We start from the raw sequence: 26,815 nt of genomic DNA, 5'->3' as shown, positions 1-26,815 counted from the left end.
ACCACTTAGCTAAGAATGATGTGAATAATCAAGTCAATAAGTCAACAAGTCAATAAGTCAACAGGGCAAGAAAATAGCCTTGCCGAAATCCCCCCCCCCCCCCCTCTAATTTCCTTGGTTTTGTGGCTAGTCAAATACTTTCTATAGAACAAACTTCACGTAGGCAACCCGAAATGAATAATTAATGTATGTGTGTTTTATTAAACATAGAGGACGGAGTAAAATGTAGGCAAGCAATAAACATTTCAGAACAACTAGTCGAATAAGACATGGGAGAGATTACGAATTTTGGCAAATAGATTTATTTACGGACTAATACACTTCAAACAAATAGCCAACCCGAAAACTGCAGACATTACTACTGCTTCCCCCGCGATCAAATCGACATAAATTAAATGAATCGCAGCCTAACATGATCAGAAATCTCAACTAGCAAGCGAGTCACAGCAATGAAGCATTGAGTGTCGCGCTAAAATGACGTGTCTTTTCACGCTATAGCGCCAGGTTCAATTCTATTTATCTACCTCCCTAGGCTTGAAGTCATTCCTGGTCGAGGAAGGAAGGTTGCTCCATGTTTAATTAAAATGTTTTTAAACAGAGCCTCCATATTCAGTACCGCCCCTCAGCTAGATCAACCAAGCAAAAGGGCCAATAGAATCGAACCATCCAACGTGCGCTGCCACGACACTAGCCCATCCCCCTTTTCTTTCAACGTTGGGAAATTCTCATGCGTTCTCGATAACATCTAAATTAAAGCTTAGAGATAGCTGTTTATATTTTTGGTGTATCTTTCCTTTGATTCAATATGGGTATTCTTCGTATATTAGAAATTATATTTGTCTTTTATTTTGCTTCTCACATTCCTATTACATTATTCATTGATCTTCAAGCGTTGCTTCCTGCGCAGATGTATCCTCAACAGGTAACGATAACGACGTTAAGTTTGACATATTTAATTGACTCGTGTGTGGTAGTAGGTCCTTGAAGGAAAGGTTGTAGTGGGTGACGGTGACTGTGTCATATCACCATATTTATTTTGGAGTGGGATGTTGGAAATCACTTGTAACAACCAATATAGTGATGCAACATTGAGTGTTTACAAAATATATATATATCTTACAGCTGAAAGATGTTTTGAGATGGTATGGGGCTGAGTTCAGAGACCCCATGATGCTGGATCCCCCCACCTGGTTCAAGTCCTTCATCTTCTGCGAAGCTCTGGTTCAAACACCCTTCTTCCCCATAGCTGCATACGCCTTCCTGAAAGGTCAGATAACAATGGGATTCGTCCCAAATGGCACCCCTTCCCCTTTAGTTCAGTACTTTGGACGAAAGAGGGCAAAACTCGCGCACTATATAGGGAATAGGGTGCCATTTGGGACGACCGATAATGTCTAGCAAACTAATGTAAAAAAAAAATATTTTTTTGGAATATTTGGAATTACAACATACACAAATTACAGCCCATGTTGCAAAAATACCTTTGAATTGGCACGTAATAGATTTAGTAGTATAACTCAAGAGTGACCTCTAGTGGATGCCCATTCCTTAACACCCCTCTATCAGTAGATGTATCCCAAATGACACCCTCTGTCCCACTACTTTTGACCAGGGCCCTGATTATAAAAGTAGTGCACTATATAGGGAATAGGACACAGACGTTGTCATAAAAAGCAGACATGACAAGGCAGGTAAGTCTGTCATAACACTGGAGGGAATCAACCTAATTCTGTTCCATCAACCATCCTCTCTTCCAGGAGGCTGCAAGTGGATCAGGACTCCGGCCATTGTGTATTCCACCCACGTAGTCACCACCCTGGTCCCCATCCTAGCCCACATCCTCTACTACACCTTCCCCACAGAGCCCCACCCTGGTCCCCAGACCCAGAAGGAGCGTTACACCCTGGCAGCTATTTACGCTCCGTACCTCCTGATTCCTCTGATGCTGCTGTTCACAATGCTCTTCAGCTCAGCTTACAACACCAACACTCAGGGAGGAAAGGGCTCAGCTAAGGCCAAGAAGAGCAAATAAAAGACACTCATTTCTAGCCTGAGTGCCAGTCTGTTTGTGCTATTGTCCAACTCCATTGCTGTCCTTGTCACCTGTTTGGTTTTTGATGGCACAAACAGATTGGCACTCGGGCTACTAATCCACCTGTACATTCTGTAATACACTGTACTGTTACCCAGCGGTCTGTCCAGGCGATCATACCTCTTGGTCTACAGTATTCATTTTCATAGTGATTTTTTTTTCCCTCAAGTGATGAACTGTCAATTGGTACATTTCAAGTCAATAAAACATCATAGGTACGTTAAACATTCTTAACAATTCATATTGTTTTGATCATCACAGATTAGCAATAGTCAAGAATATTGGACACCCAAGAGAATCAAAATGTGCAAATCCTTTATTTTTTTATTTCAAGTATATCTCATGTTTTGATGAAGTTGGTCCACTAAGTTGGTTTACTAACTTTTAACATGGATAAGATGAATGCAGAGGAGGATGATATTTACTGTAAACATAAAAAAATATACATTTGAAATGTACTTTACTTTAAAAGAAATGTTTGTATACACTGGCCTGAAACTCCAATAAGCCACCTGAGGGTAAATGTGTTGGTGTAGTACCACAGACACAGGTGAAATGATAAAACCGTGAACGTATTCGTACCTTAGATGTAAAACAGAATTAAGATACACGTGGGGGGGGGGGGGGGGGGGGGGGGCAACACAGCAAAACATTTACTTGTTTTCAAAATCATGAAATTTACAGTAACATGCACATACTGTACTTTGTTTTTCCACTTGTAGAAAAAGGTAATAAAACTAATCTATACAGAGTAATTATTCAGTATTAAATAGTATAAATAAATTCCTTCATATATAAATAGCTTTCTTCCCCATTTTGGTTAACTTACATACTGTAGTGTTGTGAAATCTATAGAGCCTCAGGTTTGAACTATATTCAAGCATTCCAACACTTAAATGCTAAAAATAGGGGGATTTTCACTTAGACACCTGGTAGTGAGGGACATTAGATGGTGTTATACAGTTTCTTCTAACTTTGCATGTAGTCTGTCTGTTGGTGTCTGGGCCAAACCTGTGTTTTAGTTGGAACAGTTTTGGATTGCTTGTGAAGTGTACGAGAGGTTGTGGTGTTCAGATGAGCGATTCCCGTTAACCCATAGTGTAGTGGATATCACCCATAGAAAAACAATACAGGCACCCTGGAAACATGGTCACTAACACACACGTCGGGCCTTATTTCTGCAGAATGAACTGTTCGATAAACTCATTCTGCTCAGCCTCCACTTTGGAGAGAGCTTCGTACTCAATGCGATACCTGGAAGAGATTACAAACAAACACAAACTTAATTAAACCCCAGTAATTAACTGACTGACTGACTTTAAGGTCAACCACTGAGAATGAGACACTAACTAAATAGATTTCCACATCGTTATCGATTTCACAAAGAGACTTGACCTCAGTCATACATTTCTTGCCTAATACATTTTACCAATCACGTTTGTTTCTGCCCTAGAGGCACATTTTACCAACCAGCTGTCCTCGGTACAATATATTTTTATATTTTTAACTAGTCAGCCTGGGTGCCAGTCTGTTTCTAGTCTCTTTAATATAGCCTGGGTGCCAGTCTGTTTCTGGTCTCTTTAATATAGCCTGGGTGCCAGTCTGTTTCTAGTCTCTTTAATATAGCCTGGGTACCATTCTGTTTCTGGTCTAATATAGCCTGGGTACCATTCTGTTTCTAGTCCCTTTAATATAGCCTGGGTGCCATTCTGTTTCTAGTCCCTTTAATATAGCCTGGGTGCCAGTCTGTTTCTGGTCTCTTTAATATAGCCTGGGTGCCAGTCTGTTTCTAGTCCCTTTAATATAGCCTGGGTGCCAGTCTGTTTCTAGTCTAATATAGCCTGGGTGCCAGTCTGTTTCTAGTCTCTTTAATATAGCCTGGGTGCCAGTCTGTTTCTAGTCTAATATAGCCTGGGTGCCAGTCTGTTTCTAGTCTCTTTAATATAGCCTGGGTGCCAGTCTGTTTCTGCACTCTTGCCAACTCCTTATGGAATTGTCCTCCCAAACATGTTTGGCTTGACAATGGATTGGGCAAAAGCACAAACAGATCTGGGACCAGGCTAGCGAGATCCGATCTGGGACCAGGCTAGCGAGATCCGATCTGGGACCAGGCTAGCGAGATCCGATCTGGGACCAGGCTACAAGTATTCTTACCTCTCCAGCTGCATCTTCTTCTCTGCTATCAGGGCCTGGAGCTGCTGTTGCTGGGCTTCCCTCTGCTTGGCCACAGACTTCAACAGGTTCCTGGCTCCAATAGCCTGGGAGAAGGAGGGCAGTGCAGCAGCATATCGTTCACCCAGATAAGAAGCCCTCAGTCATTCCCACAGAAAAGTGCAGCAGGTGTACTCAGTGACCTAGCTAGCTAGCAGTCAAAGTACACCGTTTTGTTTTCAACCTGAAATTGCTTGCAGATTGTAGAGCCAGCGGTCACGTTGATCTGACTGACACGTTAAAAACAATTGACTTTGAATGAGCGAACAAAAAGTATGGCATCGGTGTGTGTCTGAGCCCTGTCAAGATGGACTAAGAAACTCACAACCCTTACCTTCATCTTTTCTGTCTCTGCCTCTTTTGCCAATTCATCCACCAGCTCAATGAGACCACCCACTATCTTCTGAAACTGGCCGATTTCTAAGTATTGAATGAATGCACGAAAGTTAGTAAAACACTCTTTGGTAATTTAGGTGTCAACAACATTTGAAGAACACAGTTTTAACATTAAGAACGTGTGCGAGTGTACATCTCCACAATATGAAACTAAACACCAATGGTACATTCCAAATGGCACACTATTCCCTATATAGTGCAATAATTTTGCCCAGGGCCCACACACACACATATATAGGGAATATGGTGCCATTTGGGACACAGAACAGAAGCTAAATGGAATGCTCTTACTGTCAACAAAGTCTTCACACTCCTCCTTGAGCTCCCTGGTCTTCTGGTCCACCTCTGGTTCCAGCACCCGTAGCTTGTTGAGCTCATCAAAATGAAGACCAGCTTCACCCAACGGGTCTTTCGCCATGGCCACAAGGCCTGTCTCCAAGAGCTGGGTTATAGATGGGGGGGGGGGCTGAAAAACACAGCATTAATACCATGAGATGCCCTGGATATACAGATGCTTTAAAATATATATAATTTAACCTTTATTTATCCAGCATCTCAACAGTCTAAAGTGGCTTCCTTTCCTCATCTGCATTTGATCTAAAAGGGAGGAATAGGTGAAAGACAACTTGTGGGCTTGTATTATTTTAGTCATGTCTGTCACATTAGTATAGCAACGGGCATTCCCCCGCCTACCCGAGGGTCTGTCTTTTTCAGCCATCAATTCCCCTGTGTTAGGAGTGCTAAAATCCACTTGAATCTCGCAGTATCAATTGCTTTCATTTTACCCCCTGCGGCTCTTTATTAACACTCTTGCTTGTGCCTGTCGTCGTCCCCCCCCTCCCCCCGTTAACATTACGACCGCGGAAATGTTTCTAATGACCTGTCAAACACACCCTGGGAATGGGTGAAATGGGCTCCATGGAATACATTGTCTTTCCGTTGATTCTATAAGAACGCTAACATGCTAACCACACCGCTCGCGTTACGCCCTCATTGGTTTTTAGGACCACGTGGGTGACTGAAAGATGAACTGGAGGTTTACACTCCTGTCCAGTTGGTAGTGGTAATGTACCTTAAAGTTGGTTGCCAACTGCCATATAAAGTCCAAAGAAGAAGAAGCCTGAAGGAGGAGAGATTACTAGAAACAAACTCGGTTTACCCTTTTATCAATGGATTAATTGTCGGAGTAGAGGACCCTCTGCACTTCAGGTAAAATAACAACCCAATGTTTATATCTCAGGATAAATTAGCTAGCAACAGCAAGCTAGCTAGCTAGCTAAATTGGCATGAATGTTTGTTTTGATATTTCCACCTGCGTGTCCTGATTGCGTCTGGTGTGGATGGACAAAAATCAACATGCAGACGCACGCGCGCCCGGTCTAGACAGCATGTACCATACCAGTAAAAAAAATGTGTGGACAAATCAAAATATATTTGAGATTCTTTAAAGTAGCCACCCTTTGCATTGATGACAGCTTTGCACACTCTTGGCATTCTCTCAACCAGCTTCACCTGGAATGCTTTTCCAACAGTCTTGGAGGAGTTCCCACATATGCTGAGCACTTGTTAGCTCCTTTTCCCTCACTCTGCGGTCCAATTCATCCCAAACATCAATTGGGTTGAGGTCGGGTGATTGTGGAAGCCAGGTCATCTGATGCAGCATTGACTCTCCTTCTTGGTCAAATAGCCCTTACACAGCCTGAAGGTGTGTTGGGTCATTGTCCTGTTGAAAAACAAATGATAGTCCCACTAAGCGCAAACCAGATGGGATGGCGTATCACTGCAGAATGCTGTGGTAGACATGCTGTTTAAGTGTGCCTGGAATTCTAAATAAATCACTGACAGCGTCACCAGCAAAGCACCCCCACAACATCACACCTCCTCCATGCTTCACGGTGGGAACCACACATGCAGAGATCCATTAACCTACTCTGCATCTCACAAAGACACGGCAGTTGGAAGCAAAAATCTCAAATTTGGAATCATAGAACAGATTTCTACTGGGCTGATGTCCATTGTTTCTTGGCCCAAGCAAGTCTTCGTATTGGTGTTCTTTAGTACTGGTTTCTTTTTAGCAATTCGACCATGAAGGCCTGATTCAGTCTCCTCTGAACAGTTGAATTTGAGATGTGTCTGTTACTTGAACTCTGAAGCATTTATTTCAGCTGCAATTTCTGAGGCTGTTAACTCTAATGAACTTATCCTCTGCAGCAGAGGTAACTTCCTTTCCTGTGGTGGTCCTCATGAGAGCCAGTTTCATCATAGCGCTTGATGGAACTTGCAAAGTTCTTGACATTTTTCAGATTGCCTGACATTCATGTCTTAAAGTAATGATGGACTGTCATTTCTCTTTGCTTATTTGAGCCGTTCTTGCCATAATATGAACTTGGTCTTTTATCAAATAGGGCTATCTCCTGTATACCACCCCTACCATGTCACAACATAACTGGCTCAAACACATTAAGAAGGAAAGAAATTCCACAAATTAACTTTTAACAAGGCACACCTATTAATTGAAAAAGATCAAGGACAACAACCACTCAAGCCACTGCCTGTTCACCCCGTTATCATCCAGAAGGCGAGGTCAGTACAGGCGCATCAAAGCTGGGACTGAGAGACTGAACAACAGCTTCTATCTCAAGGCCATCAGACTGTTAAATAGCCATCACTAGCACAGAGAGGCTGCTGCCTATATACACAGACTTGAAATCATTGGCCACTTTAATAATGTTTACATATATTGCATTACTAATCTCTTATGTATATACTGCATTCTATACTATTCTACTGTATCTTAGTCTATGCCGCTCTGACATTGCTCGTCCATATATTTATATATTCTTAATTCCATTAATTTACATAGATTTGTGTGTATTGGGTAATGTTGTGAAATTGTTAGATATTACTTGTTAGATAGTGCTGCACTGTCGGAACTAGAAGCACAAGCATTTCGCTACACCCGCAATAACATCTGCTAAACACATGTGCCCAATAACATTTTATGTGAAATGCATTCCAGGTGACTACCTCATGAAGCTGGTTGAGAGAATGCTAAGTGTGCAAAGTTGTCATCAAGGCAAAGGGTGGCTACTTTGAAGAATCTCAAATATAAAATATTTTGATTTGTTTAACACTTTTTTAGTTATTACATGATTCCATGTGTGTTATTTCATGGTGTTGATGTCTTCACTATTATTCTACAATGTAGAAAATAGTAAAAATACACCCTGGAATGAGTAGGTGTCTAAACTTTTGACTGGTACTGCAAGTGTCAAGACGGTGCGTTAAATCACAAAAAACATTAAACATTCATGGTAATTTAGCAAGCTACTTTGCTGTTGCTAGCTAAATTTGTCCCGGGATATAAACACCCTTGCAGCGCATCAAGATTTTAGCGCCTGGCTATGCAGATGTTTATTGACGTGCACGAGCAGTTTGGATGCAATGAAAGAATAATGTATGTGAACATTTATTTATTTTGCAACACTCGCACATAAAAAGCAAGCGGTGTGGGCTCCCGAGTGGCTCTGAGGCACTGCATCTCAGAGGCGTCACTACAGACCCTGGTTTGTTTCCAGGCTGGCCGTGATTGGCAGTCCCATAGGGTGGCGCATAATTGGCCCAGCGTCCTCCGGGTTAGGTTTTGGCTGGGGTAGGCTGTCATTGTAAATAAGAATTTGTTCTAAACTGACTTGTCTAGTTAAATAAAGATTATGCGTGAGAACTTTGTCAGGTGACCCAAGAGCTTCCAAATATGGAGTTGCAGGTTTTCCTTATCTGTCATGTTTGTGCATAACGCTCCTATGTGCAAATCTTTATGGCAGTCATTTTACTCAAGGCCATTGGAAATGACCCGCATATCTGCAGTCATAACAAAATGTACAGAGCAATATATCGATTTACACATACAAATGTTTGTGAATAGTGAATTGCACTTGTGGATAGTGATTTAACTAGGCAAGTCAGTTAAGAACAAATTCTTATTAACAGTGACGGCCTAGGAACAGTGGGTTAATTAACTGCCTTGTTTAGGGGCAGAATGACAGATTTTTACCTTGTCAGCTCAGGATTCGATCTAGCAACCCTTCGGTTACTAGCCCAACGCTCTAACCACGAGGCTACCTGCTGCCCCTTTGTGGATAGTGATTTACATTTGTGGATTGGTACTTATTTGTACAGATCATTGGTGATTTACATTTGTGTAAATATGACCTCTTTCTATAGATCTAATTTAACTGTACAGTGTGTATATATATATATATATATATCATACTCTCGGTGTCTTTCCAATATCACTCCCATTTTATTTGGGATTTTTTTGTCCAACTGTTACATTTATTACAATTATTATAAAAATAAACTTTTTACAACGACCGATGATGATGCTACATTAGTAAACTTGGGGAGTAGGAGTTGAGAAAATACTTGAGAAAAGAAGCCAGAATCCCGTCTTGTGTTGTGACAGACAGGGATAATGTTAGTTAGGAAAATATTGTTCACACTATAATTTTTTTTTAAACACACACCATTTGATTCTGTGACCTTTGACTAATCACTAGCTAACTATCTGATATAATTAGTTGTTGGCACATATGCGATCACCTTTAATCTGCGCTAGCCAGCTGCTTCTTTGGCAACGTACTCTATAACTAGCTAACGTTAGCTATAATTTACAACCAGAAGGGCTCTCACTAACTAATTTTACATACATACATACTCTATAGTTAATTACCAAGACTGCTATCTAGATAGACAGCAAGCTAATTAGCTTTATCACAGCTTGTTCTGATGCCCTTATCGGACTGTCAATGTTATGGGCTAACTGGATAATAGAGGAAGAGCTAGGTAGCATTAGCTAACTGGATAATAGAGGAAGAGGATAGCAACTAGCCAGTAGCAGGGCTAGCTAGGTAGCATTAGCTAACTGGATAATAGAGGAAGAGGCTAGCAACTGGCCAGTAGCAGGGCTAGCTAGGTAGCATTAGCTAACTGGATAATAGAGGAAGAGGCTAGCAACTGGCCAGTAGCAGGGCTAGCTAGGTAGCATTAGCTAACTGGATAATAGAGGAAGAGGCTAGTAACTAGCCAGTAGCAGGGCTAGCTAGGTTACATTAGCTAACTGTTTTAGCTATCCTACTAGGTATTTCATCGTGTGCTGCTGCTTACAAACTGTACAAAAGTCAAATCATTATTGTCTACAAGTGAGAATTCAAGTCAGTCTTTCACTTACCTTAAATGTATTTCAATTTGATATCAATGTTGTGATCAATGTGGCATAATCCACAGGGGACCGTCTCAGAGGGGGAAACAGTCGTGTTTGGCCATGGGATGTACCTTCCGGGAGGGAGGTGGATGGGAGTTGTAGTAGGACACTTTTATGGAGTCGGGAAAGTTATTTATCGTCGTTGCCTTGTTAACATTGACAATTGTAGGTGGCGTACATATAACATAGCTTTTAATGTACTAACGAACAGCTGTTCAACAAACTAACAACAAACTTATCCCAAGAGAAAGAAGGCGTGGGTGAGTATCTAGAAAGTTAGCTAGTTTTTTGTGTGTGTTTTTTAATCGTTATATTTCAAATTCGATCTGAAACGTTATCTAGTTATTATACACTAGGACTACGTCGTTCCAAGTTTTGTCTCAATGTTCTTGAATTTGTACTTGACATATTATAGCTGGCTAACAACAATAAGTTAGCCAGTACTAGTAACGTCAGTTAGTTGACGTAAACTCGTACATCGCCTTGGTCCGAACAATTGCCCTTATTTTAGCGCCCCCAAAACGTAATACTTCCAGATCAACAGTAATGTCAATACCATTGTAAAGCACAATTTCTCCCCTTTCCAACAGAATCAATTACATGACCCAAACGCTGCCCGTTTCTGCATGATTCAAGAAGGCAATGAGCCCCGTCTGGTCTTTTTAAAAATGGCGGGTGGGGAAGCGAAACTAATGCGTGATAGTGAAAAGGAGAGATGTCGTGTGGGAAAATGGCTTTCACCTTATCGCCTCTAAAATGTAAATAAAACACTATAAAGAGTTTATATAATGTGTCATTGTGACACAAAAGCAGTGTGACACAAACAACAACACAGAGTTACACATGGAATAAACAAACATATAATCAATAATACAGTAGAACAAAATAAAACAAATAGGTCTAGTTAACTAGTATATAGCTCTAGCTGAACTACAGTTTGTGACTCAAACCTAATGTGGCATGTTGCTAGTTAGCGTTATCTCATAATTATATGTACAGACGTTTTAGACCTAATTTAGTTGTCACAAATTGTACTACGTATTAGGACATATGACAGTTCCGTAGGAGTAGCCATATGTGGAATGGTTGGATATCACAATACATAACTTCCTCTGCCTCTGCTAACCTCACACTCAACGTCAACAAAACTAAGGAGATGATTGTGGACTTCAGGAAACAGCAGAGGGAACACCCCCCTATCCACATCGATGGAACAGTAGTGGAGAGGGTAGCAAGTTTTAAGTTCCTCGGCATACACATCACAGACAAATTTAATTGGTCCACTCACACAGACAGCATTGTGAAGAAGGCGCAGCAGCGCCTCTTCAACCTCAGGAGGCTGAAGAAATTCGGCTTGTCACCAAAAGCACTCACAAACTTCTACAGATGCACAATCGAGAGCATCCTGTCGGGCTGTATCACCGCCTGGTACGGAAACTGCTCCGCCCTCAACCGTAAGGCTCTCCAGAGGGTAGTGAGGTCTGCACAACGCACAACACACCTACACCACCCGATGTCACAGGAAGGCCATAAAGATCATCAAGGACATCAACCACCCGAGCCACTGCCTGTTCACCCTGCTATCATCCAGAAGGCGAGGTCAGTACAGGTGCATCAAAGCTGGGACCGAGAGACTGAAAAACAGCTTCTATCTCAAGGCCATCAGACTGTTAAACAGCCACCACTAACATTGAGTGGCTGCTGCCAACACACTGACACTGACTCAACTCCAGCCACTTTAATAATGGGAATTGATGGGAAATGATGTAAATATATCACTAGCCACTTTAAACAATGCTACCTTATATAATGTTACTTACCCTACATTATTCATCTCATATGCATACGTATATACTGTACTCTATATCATCGACTGTATTCTTATGTAATACATGTATCACTAGCCACTTTAACTATACCACTTTGTTTACATACTCATCTCATATGTATATACTGTACTCGATACCATCTACTGTATCTTGCCTATGCTGCTCTGTACCATCACTCATTCATATATCCTTATGTACATATTCTTTATCCCCTTACACTGTGTACAAGACAGTAGTTTTGGAATTGTTGTTAGATTACTTGTTATTACTGCATTGTCGGAACTAGAAGCACAAGCATTTCGCTACACTCGCATTAACATCTGCTAACCATGTGTATGTGACAAATAAAATTTGATTTGATTTGGTTGGAATTACACTACTGCACCCATCGGAATCAAAGTTCCCCAGAGACAGACTGTCTTCCTCTGGTATGCAACGTTTTTGGGGACATTCTACCAAATTAGCCATCACGAGGGCAGCTTCCACCCTGTTACGTAACCCTGCACCTTAGATGCTGCTGCCCCATACACTGTATGTAGACTTGAAATGTGACCTTTATTTAAGGTCAAATCACTGGCCACTTTAATAAATGGAACACTTGTCACTTTAATAATGTTTACATATTTTTGCTTTACTCATCTCATGTGTATATACTGTATTCTATTCTACAGTATTTTAGTCTATGCCACTACGACATCGCTCATCCTAATATTTATATATTTCTTAATTCCATTATTTTACTTTTAGGTTGTGTGTAGTATTGTTAGATATTACTTGTTAGATATTACTGCACTGTTGGAGTTAAGAAACACAAGCATTTCACTACACCCGCAATAACATCTGCGAAACATGTGTATGTGACAAATCAATTTTGATTTGAAATAAGACACACACACACACACACACACACACACACACACACACACACACAGTGTTGTGGGCCCTGCTAAATTCCATGCTAGGGGAAATGGAGAGGGAGATACTGATTGGGTGGGTGGCTTCCTCTCCATTGTGTTCACAGTGTTCTCGACCACTGGTGTTTTAAGTATGACCGCATTGGCCAGAGCAACTCCCCTCTAATTTCACTCAATGACTATAAATCAAGGTTTCAGATTTCATTCCTTTCAGAGGGACATTTTCCCAACTGTCACCTTGTTAGTCTGTCATCTCAGCACAGGCCAGAGGATTGAGGTTTTTGCTGTACGTTTCTATTGCCTCCCATGCACCAGGTATGATCTGCCTGGCCAGTGAAAGGCTGTGGCGGCCCCCCCCCAGTAGCTGTCACCACGGCGGGGGACATCAGGACCTCCATCTGCAGGGTGGTCATCTACCTTCAGAGGGACATGTCCGGGGACAGCTGCCAGCTCCCCCTGCACCGGCTATGCCTCCAAACCCAGGTCATCTCCACTGGCTCACAAGCCATTAGACCTTCCCATGAAGGTATACATGGAATAGTGGGCAATCAGGGCAGCTATGGTCAGTTATGAATGATGTGCCAATATCCTCTGTGTTTATGTAGGCTATACAGTGTGCTAGGCAGACTGCATACACTTACACATCATACACATTAAAAATAATATTTTAAATGCTTATATGGTGATGCCAAAGAAACATTTTCATCCTTGAATAGACAATAAAGTTATATAATATTCTCCCCCTCCACAGCCTCCCAGATGGCGTGTCCCAAGTCCAAGACGTGCAGCTACAGAGCGGCGGTGGGCCTGGGTAACAAGTATGTGCGTCTAAACGTAGGGAGGACCCTGTTCTACACCACGCTGCAGGTGCTCACCAGGCAGGACTCCGTGCTGAAGGCCATGTTCAGTGGCAGGAAGGAGGTCTTCATTGACAGAGAAGGTGAGAAGGACGTTGGAGACTTCCAGAACGTCTCTCAGTCACTCTTATGGATCCGAAACATAGATGAAACTCTACTTAGTCTTAATACAGACTTCGGGAATGGAACAGATGACTAAAACACCAATCATCTGCAATGAATACAAATACAATTTAGATGTACAGGCCCCATGGCAGGCATATCATCAACAAGATACACAGAACTACACTACTCTAAAAATCTGATTGGAATTCGACCGTTGCCGTTCACTTGCCTTGTGTGTTCCCGTCCGGGCTGGGTCCTGATAGATCGCAGTGGGAAGCACTTTACCTCCATCCTGATGTACCTGCGGGAGGAAGGAGGTCACCTTGCCCCCTGGCAGACAGGGGCCTCTAGAGCTGCTGGCAGAGACAAATCATTATCTCATCCAGGGTCTGGTGGAGCTGTGCCAGGGAGGCCTGCAGGTCAGTGACACAGAGAGATGTGTCCCCCAAATGGAACCATATTCCCTATAAAGTGCACTACCTTTGACCAGGGCCCGTAGGATTCTGGATGAAAGCAATGCACTACATAGGGGAATAGAGTGCAATTTGGAATGCAGGCTGTGTTGTAGGAGTGTGTTGACCTCACTACTGATCCAACCTACCGCTTTACTAGATCCTAGATCTGTGCATGTTTGCTGTTGTCTTGGCCATGCCGACTTGAACGTGACTTACGCTCCACAGATTGCTTCCTTCCTCATGTTGTGATATTTGACTTGCTTTGGACCAGGGTGTCTACTGTGTTAGTGGCTGTAGGACAACAATACTGTTTGTTTACCATTGTCACGACTTCTGCCGAAGTCGTTGCCTCTCCTTGTTCGGGCGGTGCTCGGCGTTCGACGTCACCGGTCTTCTAGCCATCATTGATCCTTTTTTTCATTTTCCATTGGTTTTGTCTTGTCTTCCCATACACCTGTTTTCAATCCCATTCATTACCTGTTGTGTATTTAACCCTCTGTTTCCCCTCATGTCTTTGTCAGAGATTGTTTTATTTGTCAGTGTAGTGTGATTGTTGTATAGGTGTGCGTCGGGTCCTCGTACCCATGTTTATGTACATTTAGTGTTATGGAGCATACTCCGTGGACTTTATTAAAAGACTCCATTTTACACTCCATTTGACTCTCCTGCGCCTGACTTCCCTGCCACCTATTACACCTACGCATGACAGAATCTCTGACCAATATATGAAGTCAGCAGGAGAGGACACTATGCCCATGGAGCTGGAGGAACGCGTTCAGGAACAAGCTAGGGAGCTTGACGTTATCAGCTCCTTCATGGATCACATTGTCATGAAAATGGATCGCTGGGAGAGACAGGGAGTTTCTCCAGCGCCACCACCACCACAACCGGAATCTCCCGTGAACGATTTTTCCTCTCCGGAATCGAGGATCCATTTATCCCTACCTACGGGATACAATGGAGATACTGCCGACTGCCAGGGTTTCCTCCTTAAACTGAACTTGTATCTAGCCACGGCCTCCCCAGTACCATCTGACCGTGAGAAGAGTTACGCCCTCGTCTCATGCCTCACCGGGAAAGCCCTGGAATGGGCCAGCGCTGTGTGTAGTAGGGAGGATGCGGCGCTGGACCATTTTGAGGAGTTCACCCGCCAATTCCGGATAGTATTCGATCACCCACCTGAAGGCAAAGCAGCGGGTGAGCTTCTCTATCATCTGAGGCAGGAGACGAGGAGTGCACAGGATTTTGCTTTGGAGTTTAGGACCTTGGCTGCCGGCGCTGGATGGAGCGACAGGGCCCTGATCGACCATTACCGTTGTAGTCTACGCGAGGACGTCCGTCGGGAGCTGGCCTGTAGAGACACCACCCTCACCTTCGACCAGCTGGTGGACATGTCCATCAGGCTGGACAACATGCTGGCTACTTGTGGACGTCTAGATCGGGGTCTGGTTGTTCCATCCTCCCGCACCCTCTCTCCCGAACCTATGGAATTGGGAGGGATGGTGCGCAGGGAGACCGGAGGGGGTTCCCGCTCGAGCACCATTCAAGGTCGCAGAGAGCACACTGCTGGTCGGTGCCGGGTTGGTTCCTCTGGGAATAGAGAGGACAGGCAGGGCATTCTGGCGTCACCCCAGGTGAGTAGGCACCATTCTCATCCAGAGCCCTCTGCTGCACTAATGTTTGTCTCTGTCTCTTTTCCTGATTTTTCACTGCATTCCCAGTATAAGGCGCTAGTAGATTCGGGTGCGGCTGGGAATTTCATTAATAAAAGTCTAGCTCATAGTTTAGGGATCCCTATTGTTCCTGTGGATATGCCTTTCCCTATTCATGCCTTAGATAGTCGACCATTAGGGTCAGGGTTTATCAGGGAGGTAACCACACCTTTGTGTATGATAACGCAGGAGGGTCACAAGGAGAAGATTAGTCTTTTCCTTATTGATTCTCCTGCGTATTCTGTGGTGCTAGGCCTACCCTGGTTAGTTTGTCATAACCCCACTGTTTCTTGGCCACAGAGGGCTCTCACAGGGTGGTCGCGAGAATGCTCAGGTAGGTGTTTAGGGGTTTCCGTTGGTGCTACTACGGTGGAAAGTCCAGACCAGGTGTCCACCGTGCGCATTCCCCCCGAATATGCCGATTTGGCTCTCGCCTTCTGTAAAAAGAAGGCGACTCAATTACCACCCCATCGATTGGGGGATTGTGCGATAGATCTCCTGGTAGACGCTGCATATCCCAAGAGTCACGTGTATCCCCTGTCGCAAGCGGAGACGGAGGCTATGGAGACATATATCTCTGAATCCCTGCATCAGGGGTTCATTCAGCCATCCATTTCACCCGTCTCTTCGAGTTTCTTTTTTGTGAAAAAAAAGGATGGCGGTTTACGCCCGTGCGTTGATTATCGAGGTCTTAATAAAATCACAGTGAAATATAGTTACCCGCTACCTCTGATCAATACGATTATTGAGTTAATGCACGGGGCACGTTTTTTCACAAAATTGGATCTCAGGAGTGCGTACAATCTGGTGCGTATTAAGAAGGGTGATGAGTGGAAGACGGCATTTAGCACCACCTCAGGTCATTATGAGTACCTGGTCATGCCATATGGGTTGATGAATGCTCCATCAGTTTTCCAATCATTTGTAGATGAGATCTTCAGGGACCTGCACGGGCAGGGTGTAGTGGTGTATATCGATGATATTCCGAGCATGTGTCCCTGGTGCGCAGGGTGCTTGGTCGCCTGTTGGAGCATGATCTATATGTCAAGTCTGAGAAATGCTTGTTTTTCCAACAATCCATCTCCTTCCTAGGGCATCGGATTTCCACTTCAGGAGTCGAGATGGAGAGCGACCGCATTACAGCCGTGCGTAATTGGCCGACTCCAACCACGGTAAAGGAGTTGCAGCGTTTTTTGGGGTTTTCCAATTACTACCGGAGGTTTATCCGGGGTTTTGGTCAGGTGGCAGCTCCCATTACCTCACTGCTAAAGGGGGGCCCGGTGCGCTTGCAGTGGTCGGCTGAGGCGAACAGGGCTTTTGAGCACCTGAAGACTCTGTTTACTTCGGCGCCTGTGCTGGCTCATCCGGATCCCTCTTTACCATTCATAGTGGAGGTGGACGCATCCGAAGCTGGGATAGGAGCAGTGCTCTCTCAGCGTTCGGGTACGCCACTGAAGCTTCGCCCCCTTTTCTAAGAAGCTCAGCCCGGCGGAGCGAAACTATGATGTGGGGAACCGGGAGCTGTTAGCTGTCGTAGAAGCTTTGAAGGTGTGGAGGCATTGGCTTGAGGGGGCTAAACACCCTTTTCTCATCTGGACTGACCACCGCAATCTGGAGTATATCCGGCAGGCAAAGAGATTGAATCCTCGCCAGGCAAGGTGGGCCATGTTTTTCACTCGTTTTGTGTTTACGTTAAGGCAGACGCATTGTCTCGGCTGTATGACACAGAGGAGCGGTCCATGGATCCCACTCCCATACTCCCAGCTTCGTGTTTGGTGGCGCCAGTAGTGTGGGAGCTGGACGCGGACATTGAGCGGGCGTCACGTGCAGAGCCTTCTCCCCCTGAGTGTCCAGCTGGTCGTCTGTACGTTCCGTCTGCTGTCCGCAACCGATTGATATATTGGGCTCACACGTCACCCTCCTCTGGTCATCCTGGGATAGGTCGGACGATGCGCTGTCTTGACGGGAGATACTGGTGGCCCACTTTAGCTAAGGACGTGAGGATTTATGTTTCTTCCTGCTCGGTGTGCGCCCAGTGCAAGGCTCCTAGACACCTGCCCAGAGGTAAGCTACAACCTCTACCCGTTCCTCAACGGCCGTGGTCACACCTGTCGGTGGATTTTTTGACCGATCTTCCACCTTCACAGGGTTACACCACGATCCTGGTCGTTGTGGATCGGTTTTCTAAGTCCTGTCGTCTCCTCCCTTTGCCCGGTCTCCCTACGGCCTTACAAACTGCAGAGGCCCTGTTTACACACGTTTTCCGGCACTATGGGGTGCCTGAGGATATAGTGTCTGATCGGGGTCCCCAGTTCACATCAAGGGTCTGGAAGGCGTTCATGGAGCGTCTGGGGATCTCGGTTAGTCTTACCTCAGGTTTTCACCCCGAGAGTAATGGGCAGGTGGAGAGAGTTAACCAGGATGTGGGTAGGTTTCTGCGGTCTTATTGCCAGGATCGGCCGGGGGAGTGGGCGAAGTTCGTGCCCTGGGCAGAGATGGCTCAGAACTCGCTACGTCACTCCTCCACTAACCTTACTCCCTTTCAATGTGTATTAGGGTATCAGCCGGTTCTGGCTCCTTGGCATCAGAGCCAGACCGAGGCCCGTGCGGTGGACAATTGGTTTCGGCACGCTGAGGAGACCTGGGAGGCAGCCCACGTCCACCTTCAGCGTGCCATAAGGCGCCAGAAAATTGGCGCAGACCGTCGCCGCAGTGAGGCCCCAGTGTTCGCACCAGGGGACAGGGTCTGGCTCTCGACCCGAAACCTGCCCCTTCGCCTTCTCTGCCGGAAGCTGGGTCCGCGGTTTGTGGGGCCGTTTAAAGTCCTGAGGAGAGTGAACGAGGTATGTTATAGGTTACAACTACCCACTCATTACCGTATTAACCCCTCGTTCCATGTGTCTCTCCTCAGGCCGATGGTGGCTGGCCCGCTCCAGGAGGCTGAAGTGCGTAATGTTCCTCCGCCTCCTCTAGACATCGAGGGGGTTCCGGCGTACTCTGTTCGATCCATTTTGGATTCGAGACGTCGGGCGAGGGGCCTTCAGTACCTCGTGGACTGGGAGGGGTACGGGCCGGAGGAGAGATGCTGGGTTCCGGTGGAGGACGTGTTAGATCCTTCCATGTTATCAGAATTCCACCGTCTCCATCCGGATCGCCCTGCACCTCGCCTTCCGGGTCGTCCCCGAGGCCGGTGTCGACGCGCAGCTGGAGCCGCGCGTCAGGGGGGGGGTACTGTCACGACTTCTGCCGAAGTCGTTGCCTCTCCTTGTTCGGGCGGTGCTCGGCGTTCGACGTCACCGGTCTTCTAGCCATCATTGATCCTTTTTTTCATTTTCCATTGGTTTTGTCTTGTCTTCCCATACACCTGTTTTCAATCCCATTCATTACCTGTTGTGTATTTAACCCTCTGTTTCCCCTCATGTCTTTGTCAGAGATTGTTTTATTTGTCAGTGTAGTGTGATTGTTGTATAGGTGTGCGTCGGGTCCTCGTACCCATGTTTATGTACATTTAGTGTTATGGAGCATACTCTGTGGACTTTATTAAAAGACTCCATTTTACACTCCATTTGACTCTCCTGCGCCTGACTTCCCTGCCACCTATTACACCTACGCATGACAACCATCTGTGCCAGTCAGGGCTGGCACAATTACCGTTATAACCGACGATTATGTATTAAAATGGAAATAACCGTCATAAAGAGAGAGAAAAAAAAGAAGCTGTTTGTTGACTGAACAGCTGACTGAAGACCGGACGGACAGGGATTTGTGTGGTTGAGTCCGTTTCAGCCGGAACATGGACTCTTAACAACGCGATGAAACTTTGTTACTCCTTGTTGACATGAGAAAACAAGTCTTTGGTTGCCTAGGCAACCCCCCCCCCCCACACACACACACACACACACACACACACACAATGCAGCAGAAACACACATAGAATGGGGAATGGAACCTCTAACACAGGCAATTTGATTGGTTAACTCATGGGTACCCTTTCAATGGCTGCCTGATATTGTGATGCAATTATTTCCATGGTAATGTAGAATGTTCATTGACATGATGTTAACTGATGTGACTCATGCAATGGAATGTGTTTTTTTTGTAATGTCAGTTGAGTTGAATCAACAAATCACACCACATATTTTAGCACATCTTTTACTTCCTGCTTTGCTCTTATGAGTACACTTGCAATGTCCACCCATCATTGACTTGAATGGGGCCGCTTGTTCTATTCAATATATTTCTATGGCAGCACATGCAGTCAGGTGCAGAGGAGAAGAAAATGTATATATCTATTACGAGAACCGCAGTAATTTGGCTGGCCAATCACCTTCATCCAAAATGCCATGACTGTTACAACCATAGTGGCAGTGGGTATAATGTGCGAGTCTCATAATGAGTCTCAAATGGCACTCTATTCCCTATGTAGTGCACTACTTTTTACCTGGGCCCCTAGTGAACACTATTGGAAAGGGGATACCTAGACAGTTGCACAACTGAATGCATTCAACCGAAATGTGACGTGCAGGGGCGGCCTTAATCAACGTCCACATCATTGGCGCCCAGGGAGTAGTTGGTGTTGGGGGGGGTTAAACAGTGGATATATCCCACCTTATATCCCACCTTTCGGTTACTGGTCCAACGCTCTTAACTGCCAGGCTACCTGCTGCCCGCTAGGATGCCATTTAGGATGCAGGCTGTGTCAGTGTGATAGATGTTCATTGGAATGCATGGCATTCAGTATTTGGACTAGCCAAGGTTCTACTGGGAGGTTCTGCTGTCTCCATGGTGACAGTGGGCAATGATACATGCGGTAGAGAGATCAATCGAACCCAACCAAAACAATGGAAATGCTATGGAAACGCGTGGGTGAAATACACTATGTTGGGTTATAAATTGGTAGGTAATATTTGTATGGATGCCAACCCCAAAACATTTTAATGTCATCGTCGCCAATCAACGGCATTACAGTTTAAAAAACGACTTTGACTACCACCACTGATTTCTGTATGCTAGCTGAGCTACCAGCTTATACGAACAGGAGTTAGCATTTAGCAGTCACTTCTTCTAAACCTGAAAAGTGGAAACAGACAAATATATCCAAATTGGACTTCAGTTACCACATTGTGGGCCTGTTACAATACATCAATCATGTCGGATATGACGAATATCCCCTTTGTTAGATCAGATTTGTTGAATCCAATCTGGTGTCCTGCTTCTATTCCCCACGGTCTGCGATCCATTAACCTGTATATGTGGTAAAGAGGTTATATTCCACTAACCCGAACTCATACAGTCCAATAGAATATAGGATATATTCCACTAACCCTAACTCATACAGTCCAATAGAATATAGGTTATATTCCACTAACCCTAACTCATACAGTCCAATAGAATATAGGATATATTCCACTAACCCTAACTCATACAGTCCAATAGAATATAGGTTATATTCCACTAACACTAACTCATACAGTCCAATAGAATATAGGTTATATTCCACTATCCACTAACCCTAACTCATACAGTCCAATAGAATATAGGATATATTCCACTATCCACTAACCCTAACTCATACAGTCCAATAGAATATAGGTTATATTCCACTAACCCTAACTCATACAGTCCAATAGAATATAGGATATATTCCACTATCCACTAACCCTAACTCATACAGTCCAATGGAATATAGGATATATTCCACTATCCTCTAACCCTAACTCATACAGTCCAATAGAATATAGGATATATTCCACTAACCCTAACTCATACAGTCCAATAGAATATAGGTTATATTCCACTAACCCTAACTCATACAGTCCAATAGAATATAGGATATATTCCACTAACCCTAACTCATACAGTCCAATAGAATATAGGATATATTCCACTATCCACCTAACTCATACAGTCCAATAGAATATAGGATATATTCCACTATCCACTAACCCTAACTCATACAGTCCAATATAATATAGGATATATTCCACTATCCACTAACCCTAACTCATACAGTCCAATAGAATATAGGATATATTCCACTAACCCTAACTCATACAGTCCAATAGAATATAGGATATATTCCACTAACCCTAACTCATACAGTCCAATAGAATATAGGATATATTCCACTATCCACTAACCCTAACTCATACAGTCCAATAGAATATAGGATATATTCCACTAACCCTAACTCATACAGTCCAATAGAATATAGGATATATTCCACTAACCCTAACTCATACAGTCCAATAGAATATAGGATATATTCCACTAACCCTAACTCATACAGTCCAATAGAATATAGGATATATTCCACCAACACTAACTCATACAGTCCAATAGAATATAGGATATATTCCACTAACCCTAACTCATACAGTCCAATAGAATATAGGATATATTCCACTAACCCTAACTCATACAGTCCAATAGAATATAGGTTATATTCCTCTAACCCTAACTCATACAGTCCAATAGAATATAGGATATATTCCACTAACCCTAACTCATACAGTCCAATAGAATATAGGATATATTCCACTAACCACTAACCCTAACTCATACAGTCCAATAGAATATAGGATATATTCCACTAACCCTAACTCATACAGTCCAATAGAATATAGGATATATTCCACTAACCCTAACTCATACAGTCCAATAGAATATAGGATATATTCCACTATCCACTAACCCTAACTCATACAGTCCAATAGAATATAGGACATATTCCACTAACCACTAACCCTAACTCATACAGTCCAATAGAATATAGGATATATTCCACTATCCACTAACCCTAACTCATACAGTCCAATAGAATATAGGATATATTCCTCTAACCCTAACTCATACAGTCCAATAGAATATAGGATATATTCCACTATCCACTAACCTTAACTCATACAGTCCAATAGAATATAGGATATATTCCACTAACCCTAACTCATACAGTCCAATAGAATATAGGATATATTCCACTAACCCTAACTCATACAGTCCAATAGAATATAGGTTATATTCCACTAACCCTAACTCATACAGTCCAATAGAATATAGGATATATTCCACTAACCCTAACTCATACAGTCCAATAGAATATAGGTTATATTCCACTAACCCTAACTCATACAGTCCAATAGAATATAGGATATATTCCACTAACCCTAACTCATACAGTCCAATAGAATATAGGTTATATTCCTCTAACCCTAACTCATACAGTCCAATAGAATATAGGATATATTCCACTAACCCTAACTCATACAGTCCAATAGAAAATAGGATATATTCCACTAACCCTAACTCATACAGTCCAATAGAATATAGGATATATTCCACTAACCCTAACTCATACAGTCCAATAGAATATAGGTTATATTCCACTAACACTAACTCATACAGTCCAATAGAATATAGGTTATATTCCACTAACACTAACTCATACAGTCCAATAGAATATAGGTTATATTCCTCTAACCCTAACTCATACAGTCCAATAGAATATAGGATATATTCCACTATCCACTAACCCTAACTCATACAGTCCAATAGAATATAGGATATATTCCACTAACACTAACTCATACAGTCCAATAGAATATAGGATATATTCCACTAACCCTAACTCATACAGTCCAATAGAATATAGGATATATTCCTCTAACCCTAACTCATACAGTCCAATAGAATATAGGTTATATTCCACTAACCACTAACCCTAACTCATACAGTCCAATAGAATATAGGATATATTCCTCTAACCCTAACTCATACAGTCCAATAGAATATAGGTTATATTCCACTAACACTAACTCATACAGTCCAATATAATATAGGATATATTCCACTATCCACTAACCCTAACTCATACAGTCCAATAGAATATAGGATATATTCCACTATCCACTAACCCTAACTCATACAGTCCAATATAATATACAGTTGAAGTTTACATACACTTAGGTTGGAGTCATTAAAACTCGTTTTCAACCACTCCACACATTTCTTGTTAACAAACTATAGTTTTGGCAAGTCGGTTAGGACATGTACTTTGTGCATGACACAAGTCATTTTTTCCAACAATTGTTTACAGACAGATTATTTCACTTATAATTCACTGTATCACAATTCCAGTGGGTCAGAAGTTTACATACACTAAGTTGACTGTGCCTTTTAAACAGCTTGGAAATTTCCAGAAAATGATGTCATGGCTTTAGAAACTTCTGACAGGCTGATTGACATCATTTGAGTCAATTGGAGGTGTACCTGTGGATGTATTTCAAGGCCTACCTTCAAACTAAGTGTCTCTTTGCTTGACATCATGGGAAAATCAAAAGAAATCAGCAAAGACCTTAGAAAATAATTGTAGACCTCCACAAGTCTGGTTCATCCTTGGGAGCAATTTCCAAACACCTGAAGGTACCACGTTCGTCTGTACAAACAATAGTACGCAAGTATAAACACCATGGGACCACGCAGTCGTCATACCGGTCAGGAAGGAGACGCGTTCTGTCTCCTAGATGAATGTACTCTGGTGCGAAAAGTGCTAATCAATCCCAGAACAACAGTAAAGGACCTTGTGAAGAGGCTGGAGGAAACAGGTACAAAAGTATCTATATCCACAGTAAAACGAGTCCTATATCGACATAACCTGAAAGGCCCCTCAGCAAGGAAGAAGACACTGCTCCAAAACCGCCATTAAAAAAAGCCAGACTACGGTTTTCTGCACATGGGGACAAACTGCACATGGGGATATGGTAGAATCCAGAAACGATCATTTAAAAAACAAAACGTTTATTATTTTATCAGTGAAATACGGAACCGTTCCGTATTTTATCGAACAGGTGGCATCCATAAGTCTAAATATTGCTGTTACATTGCACAACCTTCAATGTTATGTCATAATCATGTAAAATTCTGGCAAATTAATTACGGTCTTTGTTAGGAAGAAATGGTCTTCACACAGTTCGCAACGAGCCAGGCAGCCCAAACTGCTGCATATACCCTGACTCTGCTTGCACGGAACGCAAGAGAAGTGACACAATTTCCCTAGTTAATATTGCCTGCTAACATGAATTTATTTTAACTAAATATGCAGGTTTAAAAAAATATATACTTGTGTATTGATTTTAAGAAAGGCGTTGATGTTTATGGTTAGGGACACTGGTGCAACGACAGGAATCGTGAATGCCCTTGTTAAATCACCCGTTTGAGAAGTAGGCTGTGATTCGATGATAAATTAACAGGCACCGCATCGATTATATGCAACTCAGGACAAGCTAGTTAAACTAGTAATATCAACAATCATGTGTAGTTAACTAGTGATTATGTTAAGATTGATTGTTTTTTATAAGATAAGTTTAATGCTAGCTAGCAACGCAGTCTCCTCGCGGAGTGCAATATAATCGGACATAATCGGTGTCCAGAAATGCAGATTACCGATTGTTATGAAAACTTGAAATCGGCCCTAATTAATCAACCATTCCGATGAATCGGTCGACCTCTAGTCCTGACATGCATCCTTGGTATTGTTCAGCAGCACAGAGCCAGTGAGAGTAGAACCAGACATTGTTTAGACTGGTTCAGGTCCTCTTTTTCTCTTATGTACTGTAACAGCCTGCCTGTGGTGTCTGTTTTGATTAACAGGACCAGAAGGAGCAGTCTCTGTGTGTAATCCCTGTTGTCACCTCTGCCAAGGAGGAAGAGAGACTGATCCAGGCCTGCACCAAGCCTGTGGTAAAGCTGCTGTACAAAAGAAGCAACAACAAGTACTCCTATACAAGGTGAGCTTCTACAAGTATAGTGCCTTACAAAATGGCAGCCCTATGCTTGTTCTGTTGTTTGGAGAGTCAGTAATAGTTTATGACTGTTGGTAAATGCTTAGTGAGGGCCTCTCAAGTACTCGTTATGTCCTCTGTGTTGACAATGGAATGCTGTACCTCCTGATCCATGGGTTGTAATTCCTCCACAGTAATTCAGACGACAACCTGTTGACCCGTGGGTTGTATTCCTCCACAGTAACTCAGACGACAACCTGTTGACCCGTGGGTTGTAATTCCTCCACAGTAATTCAGACGACAACCTGTTGTCCCGTGAGTTGTATTCCTCCACAGTAACTCAGACGACAACCTGTTGACCCGTGGGTTGTAATTCCTCCACAGTAATTCAGACGACAACCTGTTGACCCGTGGGTTGTAATTCCTCCACAGTAATTCAGACGACAACCTGTTGACCCGTGGGTTGTATTCCTCCACAGTAATTCAGACGACAACCTGTTGACCCGTGGGTTGTATTCCTCCACAGTAACTCAGACGACAACCTGTTGACCCGTGGGTTGTAATTCCTCCACAGTAATTCAGATGACAACCTGTTGAAGAACATTGAGCTGTTTGACAAGCTGTCTCTGAGCTACAATGGCCGTGTTCTCTTCATCAAGGACGTGATCGGCGACGAGATCTGCTGCTGGTCGTTCTACGGACAGGGACGCAAACTGGCGGAGGTCTGCTGCACATCCATAGTCTACGCCACAGAGAAAAAACAGACCAAGGTTGGTTAGGGGTTTCACACACACACACTCACACACACACTCACACACTCACTCACTCACTCGTTCATGGCATCACTCACACACACACTCACTCACTCACTCACTCACTCACTCACTCACTCGTTCATGGCAGTCCATCGTTGCTGACACAGGCACACTATCTTTTGTACTGTAGCTAATCTTAATGTTGACCCTGTCCGTCCGTCTCTCCCTCTCAGGTGGAGTTTCCAGAGGCCAGGATCTACGAGGAGACCCTGAACGCTTTGCTTTATGAGACACTTCCTGTCCCTGACGACTCCCTATTGGAGGCCACACGCCGTCGACACGCCCACAGCCACACCCACTGTGGTTTCCACAGCGAGGAGGAGGAAGGCCCCACCCACTCTGGGGTATAGCACCTACGACGACCGGCCTCTGGGACACAAAGGATGC

The 26,815-nt window shown here is 43.6% G+C and overlaps 2 protein-coding genes and 1 pseudogene across 2 annotated transcripts; 2 read left to right on the top strand and 1 right to left on the bottom strand.

Moving 5' to 3' along the window:
- Positions 1-692: 692 nt before the first annotated feature.
- On the top strand, positions 693-2,719 carry LOC139386051 (transmembrane protein 97). The gene is made up of 3 exons (XM_071131464.1): positions 693-922; positions 1,123-1,267; positions 1,758-2,719. The coding sequence occupies exons 1-3, from the start codon at positions 806-808 to the stop codon at positions 2,030-2,032; spliced, it is 537 nt and encodes a 178-aa protein (XP_070987565.1). The 5' UTR covers positions 693-805; the 3' UTR covers positions 2,033-2,719.
- Positions 2,395-9,994, bottom strand: LOC139386053 (intraflagellar transport protein 20 homolog). The gene is made up of 5 exons (XM_071131465.1): positions 9,930-9,994; positions 4,991-5,141; positions 4,638-4,723; positions 4,247-4,350; positions 2,395-3,346 (listed from the first exon to the last, which is right to left on the bottom strand). Exons 2-5 carry the CDS (start codon positions 5,115-5,117, stop codon positions 3,265-3,267), a joined length of 399 nt encoding a protein of 132 aa, XP_070987566.1. The 5' UTR covers positions 5,118-5,141; positions 9,930-9,994; the 3' UTR covers positions 2,395-3,264.
- A 3,067-nt stretch (positions 9,995-13,061) lies between these two features.
- Positions 13,062-26,779, top strand: LOC139386050 (BTB/POZ domain-containing adapter for CUL3-mediated RhoA degradation protein 2-like; annotated as a pseudogene).
- The last annotated feature ends 36 nt before the right edge of the window (positions 26,780-26,815 follow it).

This window comes from Oncorhynchus clarkii, chromosome 27 (genome assembly GCF_045791955.1).
Source record: "Oncorhynchus clarkii lewisi isolate Uvic-CL-2024 chromosome 27, UVic_Ocla_1.0, whole genome shotgun sequence".
Lineage (NCBI taxonomy): Eukaryota > Metazoa > Chordata > Actinopteri > Salmoniformes > Salmonidae > Oncorhynchus > Oncorhynchus clarkii.
This window is presented reverse-complemented; position numbering and strand designations above follow the sequence as displayed.

Excerpts from the sequence above, each read along its gene's own strand:
- LOC139386051 (XM_071131464.1), top strand. The coding sequence starts at position 806 with ATGGGTATTCTTCGTATATTAGAAATTATATTTGTCTTTTATTTTGCT. Across the intron at positions 923-1,122 it reads CGCAGATGTATCCTCAACAG|CTGAAAGATGTTTTGAGATG; the intron begins GTAACGATAACG and ends TATATCTTACAG. Across the intron at positions 1,268-1,757 it reads TGCATACGCCTTCCTGAAAG|GAGGCTGCAAGTGGATCAGG; the intron begins GTCAGATAACAA and ends CCTCTCTTCCAG.
- LOC139386053 (XM_071131465.1), bottom strand. The coding sequence starts at position 5,117 with ATGGCGAAAGACCCGTTGGGTGAAGCTGGTCTTCATTTTGATGAGCTC. Across the intron at positions 4,351-4,637 it reads CAGAGACAGAAAAGATGAAG|GCTATTGGAGCCAGGAACCT; the intron begins GTAAGGGTTGTG and ends TCCTTCTCCCAG. Across the intron at positions 3,347-4,246 it reads AAGAAGATGCAGCTGGAGAG|GTATCGCATTGAGTACGAAG; the intron begins GTAAGAATACTT and ends AATCTCTTCCAG.